Here is a 21,319-nt window from a genome sequence, read left to right on the forward strand (position 1 = left end):
ATGGCCAGGCATCAGTCACACCTGGAACTCTGCAACCTTCCCCTACCCCACTGCCAATAAACCATGCAGCACATAGGGGAAACTGAGGCACACACAGTATTCATACAAAATATTACAGAGAATTCCCCCTCTGTCACAAGATGTCATTGTGATCCCTGTCTCTGGCCTGGCCTGGTCAGGTCACCTCTCAGGATCAGGACGAAGAAGGGACTGTGTTGTCACAGTAGAACGCAGGGTCCCAGGAGAAGGTTGGAGGTGCAGCCGTGATGATGAAGCTCCCTCCTGCCCCTTCGTTTGTCTTTCAGTCAGCATTGCGGTAGCCAGCTTTCTGCCCAAGGCTCTTTCTGAGGACACCAAAAGGGAGTGACAGGCTGGCCAAATAGCCTGTCCCCCATGATGTTGTGAAAGTTACTGTTGACCCCCCTTAATAACTAGCAGACAGCCAGTAGAGGGAAGCAGAAGCCTCACGTACACAGTAACCTGAACTTTTGAACTGTCTTTCCTCCTCTGCCTTGAAGCAGAAGGAACTAGCTCCAAACTGGTTTTCACTGACCAGATAACAGTTTCATGGGGTCTGGAAACCCCAATGAAGTGTTAACACGGCATGGTCTTTGTCTGAAAGTGTATAAAAAGTTTGTGAAATTTGTATGAAGCAGAGTTCTTTGTACCTGAGTACAGAACTCTCCTTTTTTCTGCAGAATAAAGCAATCTTTCCTTATCCCTGTCAGGTTGTTATTGGCTCTCAGCTAGACGGACCCGATATTTCGGTGTGGAAGCCAATTAATAATTAACAAGGATTTGAAGAGATCTTAATGAATGTTAGTTAGTTAGCATGAGTTAGGCTAGCTGTGACCCTAATGACGTGAGATTTGTAGAAGCAAGATAATGTAAGACGGAGTGAACTGTGTGAAAGTTATTACGACCTTGCAATATGCAGTCTTGCTTTTTTCTAGTAGTGAGACAAATAAGATAGCAGAAAAGCTTATGTATAAACAAAATGTATTTGTTGCTTTTTACCGTCTGTATTATTGCTAGAAATTGTCTGTAACAAAGGTATAAAGGCTTGATGTAATTGTTTACCAGTTGAGAGACCTGTCCGGGACTGGGGCGACCCTGTGTCCTATGGCACTCTCTCCCTCCATTGTAATTACTGGAGAAATAATAAAGTATTTGATTTTGCTGCACCCAAACAAAAAGCGAGAACTGAGTTTTTCTCCGACAATTTGGGGGCTCGTCTGGGATGGCAACGCCCACGGACCCACAGACGGCTACTACGGATCATTCCCCTTCGAACCCCATGGCGCCACATGAGAGGTATGAGACCTTTTGAAATCTCTGTTGGGGTATCGGAGGAGGACTTTCCGTGAGGACGTCTGTCTCTGTTGGGCTCACGCCATCTGAACTTATTGACTGTGCAGCAGGATCAGATGCAAAGTGGTATTGGGGAGAGGCCCCAATAAGGTTAGTTTATAGCAGTACTGGGAACTGCTGAGTTGGCCAAGGAAATGCATAGGTAAATGCATAAGGTAATGCATAGGTAAATGCATTAGAATGCACCGGTGCTGAGGGGTTTTTACCGCCTCAAGAGGGGTTGTCATACCGCCTCATGGTATTGGTCCGGACCAGGTAAAGATGCATCGAGGTTAAAAAAAAAAAAAAAAGGAAGAAAGAGGCCTTGGTGTGTGTGTGTACACCAGTGTGAGTGATCGTTATCGGAAGACGCCCAGAGTACCCTGTGAAGCAGAAGCTAATGATCAGGACTGCTCTAACGCAAGCCCGGTAACTAGTGGATCTTTAGGAGATCCGACCCACGGTGGGCTGACTCAGCCTGGCATAGTCCGGCGAGGAAGCTGCCTGGGTCTAGGAGTGTGTGAACCCATCTTCCCTCCCCTTTCTCTTCTGTGTGGGCTACTGACAGTCTGATCATCTCACTGGATGCAACTAGAGTAAGCGGCGCCGTCTCCCAGAGACTAGCCGATGCTACCGACATCGGTAACATGTTGTCCACCAGTTAGGACGAATATCTGACACAGCAATTTTGGTTCACCGATTTCTGGTCCCACATGTCTCTTCTCTACCAGGCATGATCTTAACACAGTCCTGGAGTTATATCAGTTGCCCTTTTTGTTTGGTCTACTTCCACCTTTCTGTCTCCCTGGGTCGCTCTAGGTTATTGTGACTCTGTCTGAACTTTCACTTCCTCTTCACAGTTTAGATCACGTTACTGGCCTAATGATTACAACAGCCCCTCTTCCTTGCGCCCAGCCCTACCTGGGCTCTAGGGGCCAAGCGGGTGCCTGGAGGAGCATAAGCTGCAGGGTGTTGTGCTCACAGTGCCCTGTGCATGCCCTGTTGGCATGCTCTGGTGGGCTGGCATTGGCATGCTCTGGTGGGCTGGCATTGGCATGCTCTGTTGTCCTGGCATTGGCATGCTCTGGCAGGTACCCAGCATGCTGGCAGAGTCTGCACAGGGTGGCATGCTCTGGTGGGCTGGCATTGGCATGCTCTGGTGTCCTGGCATTGGCATGTTCTGGCAGGTACCCAGCATGCTGGCAGAGTCTGCACAGGGTGGCATGCTCTGGTGGGCTGGCACTGGCATGCTCTGGCAGGTACCCAGTGGGCTGGCAGGGTCTGCGTGGGGTGGCTGGAGTGCTGCACTGTACAGCACTGTGCAGTCACCATGGCCTGGGTGGCGAATCCAGGGCCCAGCCCCCAGGGAAATCTCGCCTGCTGTGCCCCGGGCCAGTGCTGGCCAGTGCGTTCTGCGCAGGGGTCACGGGCCCTGGAGTCCGGATGCTGCACACGATGGCAAATGGCCAATCTGCAGCCGGCCTTGGCGGGGCCGTGTCTGCCAGTCGCATGTTGCAATGCACACGTGTGTTTCAAGAGTACACGTGTGATGTGTGAGTCTGCTTGGTGGGGCGATGCCCCCAGGCTCCGTGCCCCATCCCAGGCCGTGCCCCCCCTCCCTAGAGCCCAGGGACCCCGCCCCTCCCCGCGCAGCCCCCGCCCCCGCCCCTCGGACGCGCGGCCCCTTTAAGAGAGCCCGGCCCTGGGGACTACAGCTCCCAGAATGCCTCGGGCACACGTGACCGGCCCAGCTGAGCGCGGCTCACGTGACTCCAGGCTGGGCGCGGAGAAGTGTCCGCCCGGGGAGAGCCTGCGAGGAGCCCAGTCTCGGTAAGGGCGGCCCGGCCCGGCCCCGGTCCGGTCCCGCCCCGCCCCTCTGCCCGGTCCGGTGGCTCCGACCGGCTCCTCTGCCCGGTCCGGTCCCGGTCCCTCCCCTCTGCCCGGCCGGTGGCTCCGACCGGGCCCAGGGCAGGGCGGGCCGCTGACGCTGGGCGCCCCGAGTCGGTGCCCCCCGCCCTGCCCGACCCTCACCGGTCCGGGGCTTTGCGGCCCCAGCCACGAGCCCAGGAGCAGGGTCGCCCCCGCCCCTTATTCCGCAGAGCCGGCGGCAGCGGGGCCAGGGCCCCTGCCCCACAGCCTGGCTCGGAGGGGGCCGCTCTGCGGGCTGCCGGGAGGGGTCGGGAGCGAGATCCAGGGAAAGGCGCGGGGGGTCCGGCCGCACATTGAAGCTCCCGGGGAAGGAGTGAGACCGATTCAAACTGCTCCTGCCCCCTGCTCCAGTGTGCAGGCCAGATTCCCCCGCCTGCTCGGGGAGCCTCCATAGCCCTTCCTGGCAGCCTGTGGGGCAGGGGCCCTGGCTCTGCTGCTGCCTGCTCTGCAGAAAGGGGGCTGGAGAGCCCTTGCGCCTCTGTCTCCCAGAACACCCTGAGCTTGGCTGCTAGAAGCAGTTAGCTAATGTAGTGCAGACATTACTGTGGGCTAAGCTCTGTTTTCTCTGGCAGGTCGTGGGTGGAGAGGCCCTGCCCGGGCCAGTGGGCAGCGGGGGATATCTGGATGGCCAGAGGAGGGCCTGCTGAGAGAGTCCTGTCCATGCTCGGGGGGCCTCTGGGGACATGAGGTGGGCGTGTATCTGGCTCCTCTGTCCCCTGGGCCCACTGGTCTTGCTCTCTGCATCCACAAATCCTCCCAACATCCTGTTAATCTTTGCGGATGACCTGGGGTTTGGAGATTTGGGAAGCTATGGGCACCCCACCTCAGCCACGCCAAACCTGGACAAGATGGCGGCCAGGGGCCTGAGATTCACCGACTTCTATGCCAGCTGCCCACTCTGCAGCCCCTCGCGGTAGGTCCAGCTTCGTCCCACTCCCCAGTCTGCAGCCTCTCCCAGGGCAGAGCAGGAAACTGGCTGGTGGTCTCTGAAGGCAGGGCACTGAGAAGCAGCAGAGAATTGAATGGGGTCCACAGGGGGCTGTCTAATGTCCTCCCTACTGAACTGCGGGAGGGGGATAAATGGCCTGGTAGTAATGTCTGTGGGTGATTTTGCTGCCAGCAGGGACAGAGACAGGATCGGGGTGAGCCGACAGCTGCACATCCGTGCTGGTGGCAGCAGCTGTGCGACCAAACGGCCCTGCAGCTAGCCGTGAGATTGTGAAATTGTTTAAAAGGTTAAATCGTCTCACTTCTCCCCCATCATGTGTGCGACAGGTAGAATTGTAGGGTGCGGCAGCTATGGAGCTTACTGCAGGAGTTCTCACTTGAGGACCTGGCTGAGATCGGGGCTCCCTTGTGCCAGGCACGGTACAGAGGCAGACAGTCCCTGCCTGAAGACTTCACGGTGCAGTGCAAGGAATGGGGTGTGTGTGAGAGAGAGACATGGGAGTCAGGACTCCAGCTCACTTCCCACCTACACCCCTTAGATGGGAGCCACTGTGAATTCCTGCGGGGCTGGATTCAGGCTGGTGCGCTCCAGCTGGGAGTCTCTGTAGCTCCTGAGCAAAGCCCAAGGCAGCCAGGCCCCGGTGGTGCTAATGTCACACCTGGGGGAATGAGGCTGTTTTGGGGGAAGGAAAAGTGTTACAATCTAAAGCTTGTCCAGGCAGTGTGTTCTCTTTCTGCACATAGTGTCTCTGTCTGCCCCAGCCTGTTCTTAAAGGGGTAGCTCCCGTTAACCACATCTAATAATGTGCTAATACTTGTTTTACTGATGCACTAAGACCCAAATTCCCTTCTAAGGACACGGTTCAGCACTGTCTACGCACCCAGGGTGCTGGCGCTAACTTGCATACCAGCGTATGTATTTTTTTGCCAAGCCTGAGTTCATAGTCTTCCATTTTACAGTGCAGACTTCTTCCTCCTGTGAGGTGGGACACCATGCTCTTACCCTCAGTGGGGATCAGCCCCTGCAGGAGACACAACACACACTGCCAGCGGGTTACACAAGAATGGCAGGCCGTAGCAGAGCATCATGTCTCAGGATTAATTGTGTCCATTCCAGGAGCAGAGCAGGATCGAGTGGTTACAGGCAGCGCAACCCAAGGGAACGACACCCCATTTGGGTTATTGGGGCATGAATTGGGAAATGGACCTGCAAGCTTTGGCTGGAAGACCTGGAGTGCTAGGGAGCAAGCCAGCCCCCCCCCCAGCAAAGTAGCAGTGTCACGAATCGCTCTCTGTAGTGGGTGACTGAGCTGCAGGGCGCTAGCGTAGGTTACATTAGCACCTAATTTGCTCTTGACAGACAGTGTGGCCACATGGCTGAGCCTTGTGACTGTGCTGCATGAGCGATGCAGAGTCTAGCCCAGCTCAGTCTGAAGGGACCTTGTGAAGGGTGGCCCTAGTAGGGTGCAGGAGAGCTGTGTTCCAGTCCTGGCTCTGCAGCTGGCCTGCTGGGTGACCTCGGGCAAGTCCCTTCCCCACTCTGTGATTCAGCTTCCCTGTCTCACATGGAGCTCCCACCTCCTTTGTAAAGTGCTGGGAGATCTGCTGGTGTCGGCTGACATGCCAAGGGGGGAATGAGTTACCCCAGAGTATGGCACGTTGGCTCGCACAAAGGGACAGAAATGTTCACATCCATCTGGGGAAGAGCGGGAACTAGAGCTTCTGGGGTCTGGGCTTGGTGTTTTTAGGGCACTTTCCCCCTGGCTGCCGGAAAAGGTGAGGAGAAAATGCTTGTGATGTTCCCTTCTGGTGCTGTCTGGACTGGTGATCTGCTAGGTTACCCCAATCCTTTTCTCTAGGAGCCAGCCTGACCCTGCTCTGCTGTGAGAACCCCCACTCCTGGGCTGTTCACGCACAACCTCTGCCATGTAAGCTGCTCCTTGGATTGTGCAACCAAATGATACTAGCCAATATCTCCAGTCCCAGACACAACCCTAGGAACCTCCGTCTTGCAGTGTCCAGTTATGGCTGCTGGATGCTGCAAGCTTATATGAGTTCATCAATTTAACAAATAAATTGATATGTACCAGGCTTGTTATCCCAAGGAGAGTCTCTGACATGCTTCAAACCAAACACACTGCTTCAGGTAGAACAAACAAACACATTTATTAACTGAAAGCTTGATTTATAATCACTTAAAATCTAAGCATAACAAGTTGTATTTGGTCAAATGAAACAAAAGCAAAATGCATTCTAAGCTGATCTGAACACTTTCACTGCCCTTACAATCTGAGATGCTTCTCACCACAGGCTGGCTGGTTGCCCTTCAGCCAGGCTCTCCCCTTTGATCAGCACTTCAGTCGCTTGGTGGTAGTGTCTGTAGATGGAGGAGGAAGAGCATGTCAAATGTCTCTCCCTTTTATCAGGTCCTTTCATAGAATCTCAGGGTTGGAAGGGACCTCAGGAGATCATCTAGTCCAACCCCCTGCTCAAAGCAGGACCAATCCCCAAACAGATTTTTACCCCAGTTCCCTAAATGGCCCCCTCAAGGATTGAACTCGCAACCCTGGGTTTAGCAGGCCAATGCTCAAACCACTGAGCTATCCTTCCTGCCCTCTTCTTCCCATGCCCCTTCAGAGTCAGGTGAGCATTACCTCATCGCAGTCCTGAACAGCCCAAAGGAAGGGGGGTGGGTGACTCACTCAAGAGTCCAGCAGATCCTTTGTTGCTGCCTAGGCCAGCATCCTTTGTTCTTGTGAGGCTGGGCTGGGTTTGTTCCATACAGGCCTTGATGAGGTGTGAGCTGCCTCTCTGCTCTTAGAGAGTTTTTGTCTGGGCTTATTTTAAGCCATGAGGATACATTTTCAGCCTCATAACTATATATGTGAAATTATAACCTATAATGGGGTAGACAACCTATGGCACGCATACCGAAGGCGGCATGCAAGCTCATTTTCAATGGCACTCACACTGCCCAGGTTCTGGCCACTGGTCCGGGGGGTTCTGCATTTTAATTTCATTTTAAATGAAGTTTCTTAAACATTTTAAAAACCTTATTTACTTTACATACATCAATAGTTAATTATATATCAGACTTATAGAAACAGACCTTCTAAAAACATTAAAATGATTACCGGCACGCGAAACCTTAAATTAGAGTGAGTGAATGAAGACTTGGCACAGCACTTCTGAAAGGCTGCCGACCCCTGACCTATAACATTACTATCACATTACTGTCATGATTACTATAACATCACTATAATAACACTGCTCAGTGCATCATGAGCCTTCCAAAGACACCCGACAGGACAAACTTTGCATTGGATACCACACAGTCATTTTATAGAGATGAACCTGGGGGTGTAGGGTGTTCCCACAAGGTACCGAACGTCACAACGCTGTCTTGGGTTTTGCTTTCCCAGCATTGTGTGAAGGCTGGAACCTTCTGAGCCATAACGAGACGACCTAGAGAGGGGCCTAAACTGTTTGATTGTGAGAGTTTCCAGCGCCAGTGCAGAGGGAGAGATGGGGCGTGCGCAGCGTGTGGTGCACGGTGGTGTGGAACTGGCGGGGAGTTTGTGGCGACAGTGGAGAGGGAGAAATGGGATGTGCTCAGTGTGTGGTGCACGGTGGTGTGGAGCCGGCAGGGAGTTTGCAGCACTGGTGCAGAGGGAGAGATGGGGCGTGCGCAGCATACACGGTGGTGTGGAGCTGGCGGGGAGTTTGTGGCGACAGTGCAGAGGGAGAGACGGGGCGTGCGCAGCGTGTGGTGCACGGTGGTGTGGAGCCAGCAGAGAGTTTGTGGGGACAGTGGAGAGGGAGAGATGGGACATGTGCAGTGTGTGGGGCACGTCTGTGGGGAGTTTGTGGTGCTGGTGCAGAGGGAGAGATGGGGCGTGCGCAGCGTGTGGTGCACGGTGGTGTGGAGCCAGCAGAGAGTTTGTGGCGACAGTGCAGAGGGAGAGATGGGGCGTGCGCAGTGTGTGGTGCATGGCTGTGTGGGACTGGCAGGGAGTCTGTGGCGACAGTGGAGAGGGAGAGATGGGGCGTGCATCCTCTGAGGAATGACCGTATGGAGCTGGCAGGGTGAGGGCTTAGGAGCAGGCTGCAGGAAGCCAGGCTGGAGCTGGAAAGGCAGTGCAGGGAAGATATATTAAGGTGGGAATAGTCCTGTGGGGGAGAAGGCGGCACGTAGTTGCATATCCTGGGATGGCTTGTGGGCTGCAGCGCAGCTGTTTTTAATCCCTGGTAAGGATGGTCCAGTTGTGTATTTGCCATTCAGCAGCGGATTCAATACCATCCCCAGTGACATCAGTGCTGGCCTAAGGCAGGGAGAGACGTGATCCCTGGGACTCTAACATGGCCACGGGTAATGTGGTATGATTGCAGAACGAGTGGCTGACTCAGTGGTCTGCACCAACTCTTTGGTGATGTGGATGGCCTGGCTGTCACACAAGGACAGGTGAAGTGGCACAAAGGGGATTGGAGACTTCACAGAAGTGGCAAGAAAAAGGCTTTTAGGTCAATGATGGTAAAAACAAATGTCTGTCTGGAAGCAGACGATAAGCTTTTGGCCGAGCATACCTAGTAGTTCAGAACCATAGATAACAAGTCATAGAATCTCAGGGTTGGATGGGACCTCAGGAGGTATCTAGTCCAACCCCCTGCTCAAAGCAGGACCAATTCCCAACTAAATCATCCAGCCAGGGCTTTGTCAAGCCGGGCCTTAAAAACCTTAAGGAAGGAGATTCCACCACCTCCCTAGGGAACCCATTCCAGTGCTTCACCACCCTCCTAGTGAAATAGTGTTTCCTAATATCCAACCTAAACCTCCCCCACTGCAACTTGAGACCATTACCCCTTGTTCTCAGAAAGAACAGGAGCACTTGTGGCACCTTAGAGACTAACAAATTTATTTGAGCATAAGCTTTCGTGGGCTACAGCCCATTTCTTCGGATGCATGGAATGGAACATATATTGAGGATATATATATATACACACATACAGAGAGCACCTTTTCATGATCTCTGTATGTGTATATATGTCTCCTCAATATATGTTTCATTCCATGCATCCGAAGAAGTGGGCTGTAGCCCACGAAAGTTTATGCTAAAATAAATTTGTTAGTCTCTAAGGTGCCACAAGTGCTCCTGTTCTTTTTGTGGATACAGACTAACACGGCTGCTACTCTGATTCCTTGTTCTGTCATCTGCTACCACTGAGAACAGTCTAGATCCATCCTCTTTGCAGCCCCCTTTCAGGTAGTTGAAAGCAGCTCTCAAATCCCCCCTCATTCTTCTCTTCTGCAGGCTAAACAATCTCAGTTCCCTCAGCCTCTCCTCATAAGTCATGTGCTCCAGCCCCCTAATCATTTTTGTTGCCCTCCGCTGGACTTTTTCCAATTTTTCTGCATCCTTTTTTGTAGCGTGGGGCCCAAAACTGGACACAGTATTCCAGATGAGGCCTCACCAATGTCGAATAGAGGGGAATGATCACATCCCTCGATCTGCTGGCAATGCTCCTACTTATACAACCCAAAATGCCATTAGCCTTCTTGGCAACAAGGGCACACTGTTGACTCATATTCAGCTTTTCGTCCACCGTAACCCCTAGGTCCTTTTCTGCAGAACTGCTGCCCAGCCATTCGGTCCCTAGTCTGTAGCAGTGCATGGGATTCTTCCGTCCTAAGTGCAGGACTCTGCACTTGTCTTTGTTGAACCTCATCAGGTTTCTTTTGGCCCAATCCTCTAATTTGTCTAGGTCCCTCTGTATCCTATCCCTACCCTCCAGCGTATCTACCACTCCTCCCAGTTTAGTGTCATCTGCAAACTCGCTGAGGGTGCAATTCACGCCATCCTCCAGATCATTAATGAAGATATTGAACAAAACTGGCCCCAGCACCGACCCTTGGGGCACTCTGCTTAATATCGGCTGCCAACTAGACAGGGAGCCGTTGATCACTACCCGTTGAGCCCGACGATCTAGCCAGCTTTCTATCCACCTTATAGTCCGATCATCCAGCCCATACTACTTTAACTTGCTGGCAAGAATACTGTGGGAGACCGTATCAGAAGCTTTGCTAAAGTCAAGGAATAACATGTCAGCTGGGTCTGTGGATGAGGGGAAAGCAGTTATCTCCTCATAGAAGGCAATTAGGTTAGTCAGGCATGATTTGCCCTTGGTGAATCCATGCTGACTCTTCCTGATCACTTTCCCCTCCTCTAAGTGCTTCAGAATGGATTCCTTGAGGACCTGCTCCAGGGTTTTTCTAGGGACTGACGTGAGGCTGACTGGCCTTCCCTTGCCGTGAGGTGTTGGTACCATTGAACAAAACAGCTCCCTCCAGGGCAGGGGTGGGTAAACTACAGCCTGTGGGCCGGATCCAGCCAGTCAGGGCTTTGGATCCAGCCTGCGAGATTGCCCCCTGTAGCTCCTATTGGCTGGGAACGGGGAACCACGGCCAATGGGAGCTTCGGAGGAGGTACCCGCGGGTGAGGGCAGCACGCGGAGCCCTCTGTTCTCCCCCCCCCCTCGCCCTGGGGCTGCAGGGACGTGGTGCTGGCTGCTTCCAGGAGTGGCACGGGGCCAGGGCAGGCAGGGAGTCTGCCTTAGCCCCGCTGCCACCCTGGAGCTGCTCAAGGTAAGCGGCACCGTGCCGGAGCCTGCACCCCAAATCCCTCCTTCACTCCGCACCCCCGCCCTGAGCCCCCTGCCCTGAGCCATCTGCCACACCCCATGCCTACACCCCAAATCCCTCCTTCACCCTGCACCCCAAACCCCTGCCCTGAGCCCCCTCCCGCACTCTGAACCCCCTCTTGTGCCCCAACCCCTTGCTCTGAGCCTCTTCCTGCACACTGCACCCCCTCCCGCACCCCAACCCCCTGCCCTAGCCCTACATTCATGGCCCTGCATGCAATTTCCCCACCCAGATGTGGCCCTTGGGACAAAAAGTTTGCCCCCTCGCTCCAGGGGCTCGACTAGGCTCCTTCCCCTCGGACTGGGCCGGGAGCTTGGCAGCCCCTATGGGCGTGGGCACAGGACTTCTCCGGCTGCTCCAGCTTTTCTCGGCTCCTCTCATCCCCAGGGCGGCCCTGCTGACGGGTCGGTACCAGACACGCTCCGGGGTTTACCCCGGCGTGTTCTACCCCGGCTCCCGGGGAGGCCTCCCGCTGTCCGAGGTCACCATCGCGGAGGTGCTGAAGGCTCGGGGCTATGCCACGGCTATGGTCGGCAAATGGCACCTGGGACTGGGGGCCAATGGCTCCTTCCTGCCCATCCACCAGGGCTTTGACCACTTCCTGGGGGTGCCGTACTCCCACGACCAGGTGAGCCTCTGGCCTCCTGGGGCACAGGCCTGGGGGGTGTCCCGGTCTCCTGGCAGTGCTGGGAGCATGTCTAGGGTCCGGGAAGGGATCAGTACTGTGCCTGGGGCAATGGGAGGCTGGGGGCTGATTTGGGATGGTGCCTGAGGGAGCTGGGCCAGAAGGCTGATGGTGGCTGGGAGGGGATCCAGGCTGGGCCATGGGGGCAAGACGGGGAGCTGAATGGGGCGCTGGAGGCGTGGCTGGGCTAGCAGGAGACTGGGCCATGCTGGGTCTGGATCTCTCTGGAGTGGAGGCTGTGTGAGGCAGGCTGTGTCTGTGTCTGGGGAGTGCAGGGGTTGGGAGGGATTGTTGGGTCAGTGGCTGGGGGCAGGTGAATGGGGAGGGCTGGGCGGGTCAGTGGCTGGAGGGGGGCATGGGCTGGATTGATATGGGGCTGGGAGGGGCACATTGGGTCAGTTTCTTGGGGCATGTGCTGAGTGAATGGGGGTTGGGAGGGTTGGTTGGGTCAGTGTCTTGGAGGATGGGTGAGGCAGGCTGGTTCTGTCTTTGGGGGGCACAGGCTGGGTGAATGGGGGCAGGGTGGGTGAGAGACTGGAGGTGGGCATGGGCTGGGTGTGTGGGATTGGGAGGGTTGGATGGGTCAGTGTCTGGGGGGCAGGTGGATGTGCCCCTCCGTGCGCTTCCCACAGCGAGTCCACCCAGATGGGACCCTGGGGAAGCCAGAGGGTCCTGCACCCCCACTTCGCAGTCAGACGTGACTCTTAGCCAGCCAGTAAAACAGAGGTTTATTAGATGACAGGAACATGGTCTAAACCAGAGCTTGTAGGTTCAGAGAACGGGACCCCTCGGCCGGATCCCTCAGCCAGGTCCATTCTGGGGCCCAGCGAGCCAGACAACCTGGTCTGCCCTCACTTCCCGTCCCCAGCCAACCCCAAACTGAACCCCCCTCCAGCCCCTCCTTCTCTGCTGAGTTCCTTTCCCGGGCCAGGAGGTCACCTGACCTCTTTGTTCTCCCACACCTTTAGCATCCCCTTGCAGGGGGGAAGGGCCCTGGCCATTAGTTGCCAGGAGACAGAGGGTTGGCCAGAAACGGAGGCCCCCACACGAATTCAGAGGAAACATTCCCGCTTTGTCACAGGGGTGCTGTGGGGAAGGGGTTGCTGTAGGGGGGAATGGGGTCCTGGCCCCTGGGGAAGGGTTGGGTTGTGGGGTGCTGTGGGGAAGGGGTTCCTATAGGGCAGGATGGGGTCCAGGCCCCACGGGGAGACGTGAGAGCTGCCACTCTCCAGAGTGATTTGCGGGGTATGAACTGGTCATTGGGTGGGAGTTGAGCCTCGTCCTTGGGGCACTGTCCTGGGGCGCGGAAGGGAAGGCGCCTGCGTCTCAGGGGTTGGAGCTCGGGGGGGGGGCTGGTACCCTGCTGTCCACCAGGCGGGGATACAGAGCAGAGCGTCTCTCCTCTCACTCCAGGGCCCCTGCCAGAATCTCACCTGCTTCCCCCCAGACACCAAGTGCTTTGGGACATGCGACCAGGGCGTGGTGCCCGTCCCACTGCTCCTAAACCAGAGCATCCTGCAGCAGCCGCTCGCCTTCCCCCAGCTGGTGCCGCTCTACAACAAGTTCTCTCGCGACTTCATTGCTGACTGCGCCCGCCAGGACCGCCCCTTCTTTCTCTACTACGCCTCTCATGTAGGTGCCGGGCGGGCGGCCTCGGGTGGGCATGGGACCTGGGGGTTGGCCAGGATAGAGGGTAGTGGTGGGCACTTGGATGTGCTGGGGAGGCTGGGTGGTGGTGGGGAGGCCTAGAGATACTGGGGGGCAGGGCAAGGGGGCACCTGTACCCCCCCTCCTGCAGCACAGCATGATGGATGGCCCCCGCTTGTTTCCCGGAGGAAGGGAAAAGCCCCCCCAGCTTCCTCCCCAGCCTGGCAGCCCCTGGCTCTGCTGGGAGAGGTGGCTGGTCCCGGCTCTGCCGTCTGCTGCAGGGATCCCCTCTCACTGGCTGCTCCTTTGCCCAGCACACCCACTACCCCCAGTTTGGGAGCCAGGAGTACGTGGGCCAGTCGCTGCGGGGCCCCTTTGGGGACGCCCTCATGGAGTTTGACGGCTCAGTGGGGCTCCTGCTCCAGGCACTGCAGGAGAATGGCCTAGAGGGGAACACGCTGGTCTTCTTCACCGCGGACAATGGGTGAGTGTGAGCGAGCTGGGGAGCCCCCCCTCCTGCCAGGGATGGGAGGCTGTGGGGCTGAGTGTGGGGTCCGGGGTGGGAGTGGCACTCTCAGGGACATGGGGGTGCTGGGGGGGATGAGGCAGGGGGATTTGGGAGGTGCTGGGGAGGTTGTGGGTAGGTAGGGATAGAACAAGGAGGTTTTGGGGGTGTTCGGGGCAGGGGGATTTGGGGTGCTCGAGGGCTGAGGTTTCAGGGGGTGCTGTGGGGGTTGGGGGCAGGTGGGGATCGGGTGCTCGGGGCAGGGGGTGACACGGACCCTCAGGGTGGGGGACATTTGGAATGACATGCAAGTTATGGCGTTGATCTGATTTCAAGTTGTTGGGCTGCTCAGAGTGCTCCCCCCTCCCTCTAGCCTGCCCCACCCCCACAGCTCCCTGCACGCTCTCGGGGCAGGGCAGTGCAGGGGGAGGGGAGCACTAGGGCGGGGAAGGCCCCACCCACACCCCCATTTCCCAGGCGAGGGACTGGAACATGAACATCCCTCCAGGCTCCCTCTGGACGCGCTGTCCTGTCCTGCCTGCGCTCCTCGGCCAGAGCCGCCTGTAGGACCCGAGAGCCAAGGGTCTGCGCCACCAGATACCCAGTGGGGCTGCGGTGCCCGCAGGGAGCTGGCTGGGAAGGGGCAGCGTGGCAGGACAGGGTTAACCTGTGTGCTTGCTGATGGGCGCTCTCCCCACCCCCGCAGCCCCGAGACCATGCGAATGGCCCGTGGGGGCAGCTCGGGCCTCCTGAAGTGCGGAAAGGGAACGACGTACGAGGGCGGGATGCGGGAGCCTGCGGTGGCTTATTGGCCAGGCCGGATCTCCCCGGGTAAGCCTGGCATTGCTACAAGCTACAGCTGGGGGTGGGGGGGGCCTTCCCCACACTCCTGCTTGGCGTGCGGGGGAGATGACCAGGGAGTGTGCAGGGCTGGCAGGGCGGAGGATCCAAAGGCCTCACCCCTGTGGAGGGGGAACAATGTGTGCCTATGGCTGGGTGGTGTCTGTAGGCCTGGCACCCCAAATTCTGGGCAGAGGAGGCTGTCGCCCCAGGCCCCCTCAGCCCTTCTGCTCTAGGCCCCAGGGCGGTGCTTGGGGTCAGTGGGTGAGGGAGGGGCTCTGGGGGTTGGGGGAGGCGGTTGGACGGGGGGGAGGAGGGTACCAGCCTGCTCGTGGGATGGTGGGGGATATCGCTCGTGTGAGGGAGGGGACTGATGGCCCCTGAGCCTTTTTCCTTGTGCCTGTGGCTGGGCGCCAGGTGTGACCCACGAGATGGCCAGCACCCTGGATGTCCTGCCAACCCTGGCTGCCCTGGCTAAGGTGCCTCTCCCCACTGCCCCGTTGGACGGCTACGACCTGAGCCCGGTGCTCTTTGGAGGTGGGAAGGTGAGTGCCCTGGGCCAGTGCTGCCGCGGTCACGCTGCGAGGATGGGGGGTTGGGGGCACCAGTGTCTGACAGGCTGCCCTTGCCCGTGGGTGCTCCGCACGCTGCTGGGGAGAGGGGCGGGCCAGGGGTGTCCGTGTCTCCGGCTGTCTTCACTGCAATAACAAATGCAGCACCGAGGCTGAGCCCTGGTCAGCTGGCGCGGGCTCCTGGGGCTTCAGCTGCGGAGCTCTGAAACTGCAGTGTCGGCATTCAGCCTTGGGCTAGAGCCTGGGCTCTGAGACCCTGTCCGTGGCCGCTGGCCCGGCCCGTCTCCGTCCCTGTCCGTGGCCGCTGGCCCGGCCCGTCTCCGTCCCTGTCCGTGGCCGCTGGCCCGGCCCGTCTCCGTCCCTGTCCGTGGCCGCTGGCCCGGCCATGGCTTAGTCACTGCCCTTTCCTCCCCATACGTGGCTCGGCCACTGCCCCGCATGACGCTGCCTCTGGTTGCTTGCACAGAGTCCCCGGCAGATGATGTTCTATTACCCGCCCAGCCCCAGTGAGCTGCTTGGCGTCTTTGCCGTCAGATACGGGAAGCACAAGGCCCATTTCTTCACACAAGGTAGCTACCTCCATGGGGGTGGAATGGGCAGGCCCCCGCTCCCTGCATCCTTGTCAGGGTTCTGGTTGTGGTTCCAGCCGAGCCCTGGGGACCCCGGCTGAGTAAAGGTGGCTTCAGCTGCTGTTTGCATTTGTCTCCCAGGTGCCTTCCACAGTGGGACGACCCCCGACCCGGACTGCCATGGGCTGACGCCCCTGACGCCCCACGAGCCCCCACTGCTCTTTGACCTGGAGGCTGACCCTGCAGAGAACTATAACCTGCTGAAGGGTGGTGCCGTGGGGCTGGAGGTGCTGTGGGTGCTGAAGGAGATCCAGCTGCAAAAGGCGCTCTTCGACCAGCGCATGGAGTTTGGGGAAAGCCAGATAGGGAAGGGCACCGACCTTGCCCTCCAGCCCTGCTGTGCCCCCCGCTGCACCCCCAAGCCCTCCTGTTGCCACTGCCCCTAATCTGCCTGCTGCATTGCACTCTCTAATTCTTCCCTCGCCACTGCCTGGAACCCCCCTGCTCATCGAAAGCCTCCTGCTGCTGTGCCCATCTCTCTGCTACCACTCTCTGAAGTCCCCGCGCTGGCCTCCCCGCTGCTCTCCCCAAACCTGCCTGCAGCTGGGTGCGCTGTGTTGGGGTGTTTCCCTGGCCATCGGAGCTGCCCCCAGACTCACGCTCCCCAGGCCTGACGCTGAGGTCCCTACGTGCTGGCTGCATGGGGGTGGGAGTGAGCTGCTAGGAGGGGAAGGGGCACTCGTGCAGGTTCCTGGGGGGTGGGGGCGGGTATTTTATCTCTGCACTGGGAGTCTTTGGCCATTTGACACAAACCTCAGCTCTCCCCTGGGGCGCACTGAGTGCAGGGAGCCCTCTGGAGTCCACTGGGCTCTGGAACAAAGCAAAGGGCACGCCCTCAGAGCCTAGCACCCCAATGCAGCCAGCCGGGGGCCCGGCGGTACCAGCCAGCTGGAGCAGGGCGGCCAGGGAGCAGAGCATGGCTAGCTCTGGGGGACTGGCTGCAGTCCCTGGGCCCTGTCACAGCAGTGAGGGCCAAGCCGTATCAATACTGGCGCAGAGGTGGAGTGTAGGGTGCGACGCTAGGATCAAGGCCAGCAGCAGCAGCTGGGGTGCTTGGCCCTGAGCCTGTGGATGGGGGACTGACGAGTGACTCTGCAGTCAGGAGAGGAGCTGTGCAGAGCTCCGGAGCAGGTCCCTTCACCTGCGTGGATGCAGCCAGCTGTGGCTCTGGGAGACAACTTGTGCTTGTTTAAAGGGTGAAATGAGGAAAAACGAGTCCATGGCATGTCTGCCCTCCAGGCTCAGCTGGTGTTTGCAGTCCCTGGGCAGGTGTGACCAGGGCTGTGCGCACCGGCAGGCCAAGGAGCCAGGGTTCCCAGCCCAGAGCTAGTCCTGAGCCCTTTCGGCAGTGCTCCCGCCTGGGGAGTGAGAGCTGTGAGATGAGCAGGGTAGGCCCAGCCAAGGAGGGCCTAGGCAGCTGCTTGGGCTACCCAGGGGAGGAGGGAGCTGCTGGCATCCTGCAGAGAAGGGCCAGGTATGAGCTATGACACGCATGCCCAGACAGGCATGTTACCCCTCTGGCTTTACCAGCTTCTCCGTGCTTTACCGAAGGGGGGTGGGTCATGTGTGGTCACTGCTGAGCTAAGCTAGCTGATTGCCATGGGTCTTGCAGGACATTTGTACGGGAAATATTCTGAGATGTAAAGTTCCACAACTACTGGGGCAGAAGCACATTGCCTGTGGTGGGATGGGTCTTGGCAAACTCAAGAGTGAGACCAATCAGTGCTTTCTGACCCAGCTCAGAGCTGTGTGTACAGTCTGGACTGGGTCCAGGCCGCAGCATTGACAGACAGAAGAACTGCAAGAAGAGAGACTGCCACGGGGACCCTCAGGGCTGAGCTGCTGATCATGAAGAGAGACCAAGTCGGGGGATGTATAGGAGAAGAAAAAAGGGCACAAGATGTTATCCATTACGGAGGGCGCTCTGCCAGGGGAGCGTCCCCTGAAAAGTGGATCCCCGCTCTCTGAACTGGACACACTGACTACTGGATGACAAATGCCTGCTTAGACAGGAAAGGGACTCGCTAACAAGTACAGACTCTAGGTTACATTTTATGTTTTTCTTTTACCTGTAACCTCATGTTTCCAAACTCTCTTCCTTGCTTTTATTCAAATCTGTAACCCGAGCTCTGTTAAATAAACTGAAATCTGGTTTTACTGTAGACACATCCAGGTGCCTTGTGTTGAACTGAAGCGATGCCAGTAAACTGGGGTGCGCTGCTTCCAGAGAAGCAGCGAATAGGTGTCCATTGTGCATGTGCAGAAGATAAGGGACTGGGTGGTGGGGTGTGTAAATTGTAGCCCACAGCGGGAAAGAGTGGGGCTTGCAGTAGCCGTGTAGTCTTGCTGGATCCCTAGGCATAACTAGCAGTGTGAACAAAGGCTGTGAACCAGCGCAGGCCTGGCCTGGCCAGAATAACAACACACTAGGTGGAATTCTTCTTTCGTGTGGCGATTAGTGAACCAGTAAAAGCAACGGCTGGATCGTAAGGGCTCTTATCCTATCCAGAGCAGAGGGGGTAGCCATGTGAAGGGCTCTGCTGCCTCCAGGATGAGCATAGATTGGACAGTCATCTGTGATTTTTCTGACAGTTTGCATAACGCCACAGGTGCGGTTCTGTGATTCTCTCAATTCCATCTCTGGAGTAAGTATGTGTGTAGTGATGCAGTGTGGTCTCCCTCCGACCCAGAGAGGAAGGGACGACTGAGCCACCAGTACAATGCACATCTTCCATGTCGGGTGCGGAACGGTTTGGAGCTGGCCAGACATGCCGCAGAGAGCAGAAACCTGACACTTGCCCAGTCGGGTTGTCAATTAGAGTTTTCATTTGGTGCATTGCAGCTTGGAAATGAGTTGGCTAAGGGGGGATATGATTGAGGTCTATACAATCATGACCGGTGTAGCGAAAGTAGATAAGGAAGGGTTGTTTACTACTTCTCGTAGCACAAGAACTAGGGGTCACTAAATGAAATTAATAGGCAGCAGTTTTAAAACGAACAAAAGGAAGTATTTCTTCACACAATGCACAGTCAACCTGTGGAACTCGTTGCCAGAGGATGTTGTGAAGGCCAAGACTATAACAGGATTCAAAAAGAACTAGCTAAGTTCATGGAGGATAGTTCCATCAATGGCTATTAGCCAGGATGGGCAGGGATGGTGTCTCTGGCCTCTGTTTGCCATAAGCTGGGAATGAGCAACAGGGATGGATCACTTGATGATTCCCTGTTCTGTTCATTCCCTCTGAAGCACCTGGCATTGGCCATTGTCGGAAGACACAATCTTGGGCTAGATGGATCTTTGGTCTGACCCAGTCTGGCTGTTCTTATGTTGTGTTAGCTAACACCAAGTCAGCACCTTTCAGACTGGCACAGGAATGCACTGACCCCTTGTAAGATAAGGAGGGAATGGCAGGATAATGGAGAAGGGTGTCTTGTTTGAACTAGCAGGTACATGGAGAAGGGTGGTAACACAACGTCTGGAGTGTGATACGTACCTTGTTTGTATCAATGTTTAAAAGGAGAAGTCATAGGAGGGGCACCTTTGTGCCAGAATCCTGGTGTCCTGACTGAGCCAGTGCCACTGGCATGGGCCTACACATTAGTGTACCTGTCACCACCGGGCCGGGGTGCTAGGACCATGCTTCATTGACAATAAACCTGGCCAAGCACCGTCGCCACCAAACCGAGCCTTTGGTCTTTCCTTATGACAACATCATGGTCTGCTGAATAGGCGAGCTGCATTCCCTGCTAGCGCAGCTGGCGTCAGCACTCCAGGAGCAGAAACACGCTGCCACGCTCACAGCCCAGCATCGAGAACTTGTGTAACCTGCCCCTGGTAGCTTTGGGAGCACATCCCTGGTGGGCACAGACTGGACTCCCTCATGCTGTAACAGGGTAGCGATTCACCCCGGACACCTTGGGGAACCCCCTCAATTGTCACACAGGCAGCCAGACCCTGGGCAAGTGAGACCAGAGGCCACTAGTGTTGGGTGATGCCTGTGGGGTTTGGGTGTGTCTGTGCCTAGGCGTTGTGCTCCGGGGATCAGGGCCATGTGGGTACCTGAGCTGGATGGATGGGGATGTATACGGGGAGGGAGGGAAGGGCTTTACCCCATGACTCCTCCTGATGCACAACCTGCCCTAAACAGGCTCTGTCTGTCTGGGTTTGGACTGTGTCCTTGGGGCAGGAACAAGCCGTATTGGAGTGTTTAGAAAGTGCCTGGCACCTCGTAAATAATGGTTAAAACATGGTGTGACTGAATCCATTTCTTATCAGTGCGGGAGCAGACTCCTGAACCCGAAATCCTTCCCACCCTTGGGTGCCCACGGCATCCTGCGGCCGTGTGTGTGTGTGTGAGAGGGACAGTCGGCTCCTTGGGCAGAGCCCAGCCCAGAGCCGGTGCGCAGCGATGGACTATTAAGAGGCTGAGTCAGCATTAGTGTTAATTACCGAAACACTTGACTCCTTAGCAGAAGGTGGCTGGATGCCGGGTCAGGAAAGGCGGTGAGAACTGTGCTCCAAACACAGGGGCTGCAGGGCCGGAGCCTTGCAAACGGAGATGTGGGTGGAAGCTCAAGCTCCATGACAGGCCTGGGAGCTAGGACAAGGCGCTTGCTCCTGGGTTAATTTCCTAGCGCTCTCTCTTTTCACGTTTTGTACCGTTTGTTCTTCTGACGGCAGATGCTGTGTGGGGCTCTGATGCGTTTTCAGAGGGCGCCAAGAGCTGTACTGGCGTGGGCAGCACTTATTAATGTCAGTGTGAAGCTACAACGTGAGCAGGGCATTGTGCAGCTCTCCGCAGAACAGGCGGCGCTGGGTCCACCAGGAACTCATCAGGGGCTGGGGCTGGAGCCAAGCTGTGGGCTTTGAATGGATGCAGATTACAGTGCAACCCCCTGCGTGCCACTAATTGGATCTCACCTCAGTATAAACCAGGGTATCTGAAACTGATTCAAGCCAGGCTTGAATTGAATTAGCAGTGTCTGGTGAATTTGCTCACGCTACTGTGGCTTCATCTGGAGATGTGATGAGGGCTGTGTCGAGAAAGGTGCATCCCTTTCATGGAGGATTCAATCAACATGGGTTTAGGGCAGATGGATCCTGTCAAACTAACTTGATAGTTTTTCTGGATGCGATTAGTAGTTTGGTAAAGGTAATGTAGTGATGATGAATATATTCGACTTCTGGAAGCCATTGGACTTGGATCACATTTTTTTTGAAAAAAAATACAAATGAAAATTAATTAACACACACACAATTAAATTAAAAAAAACTGGCTAACTGATAGGTCACAACATTTACTTATATAATTGACAGGAGGTTGTGTAAATCATCACTGATAAAGTTTGCAGATGACACAACAATTGGGGGAGTGGTAAATAAGGAAGAGGCCCCGTCACTGGTACAGAGAGATTTGGAGCACTCAGTAAATGAGGCGCAAGCAAACAATATGTGTTCTAGTGTATAAATCCAGGACAAAGAATAGGCCCCAATTAGAGGATGTGGGAGTCTATCGT

General features: G+C 56.3%; 1 protein-coding gene across 1 annotated transcript; it reads left to right on the forward strand.

Moving 5' to 3' along the window:
• The first annotated feature begins 3,074 nt into the window (after window positions 1-3,074).
• Window positions 3,075-17,970, forward strand: ARSA (arylsulfatase A). The gene is made up of 9 exons (XM_039520363.1): window positions 3,075-3,180; window positions 3,852-4,192; window positions 11,312-11,552; window positions 13,023-13,241; window positions 13,571-13,740; window positions 14,468-14,592; window positions 15,019-15,146; window positions 15,640-15,742; window positions 15,884-17,970. Exons 2-9 carry the CDS (start codon window positions 3,963-3,965, stop codon window positions 16,186-16,188), a joined length of 1,521 nt encoding a protein of 506 aa, XP_039376297.1. The 5' UTR covers window positions 3,075-3,180; window positions 3,852-3,962; the 3' UTR covers window positions 16,189-17,970.
• The last annotated feature ends 3,349 nt before the right edge of the window (window positions 17,971-21,319 follow it).

Source organism: Mauremys reevesii, linkage group 1, assembly GCF_016161935.1.
Source record: "Mauremys reevesii isolate NIE-2019 linkage group 1, ASM1616193v1, whole genome shotgun sequence".
NCBI classification, from domain to species: Eukaryota; Metazoa; Chordata; order Testudines; family Geoemydidae; genus Mauremys; species Mauremys reevesii.

Excerpts from the sequence above, each read along its gene's own strand:
- ARSA (XM_039520363.1), top strand. The coding sequence starts at position 3,963 with ATGAGGTGGGCGTGTATCTGGCTCCTCTGTCCCCTGGGCCCACTGGTC. Across the intron at positions 11,553-13,022 it reads TGCCGTACTCCCACGACCAG|GGCCCCTGCCAGAATCTCAC; the intron begins GTGAGCCTCTGG and ends CTCTCACTCCAG. Across the intron at positions 13,242-13,570 it reads TTCTCTACTACGCCTCTCAT|CACACCCACTACCCCCAGTT; the intron begins GTAGGTGCCGGG and ends TCCTTTGCCCAG.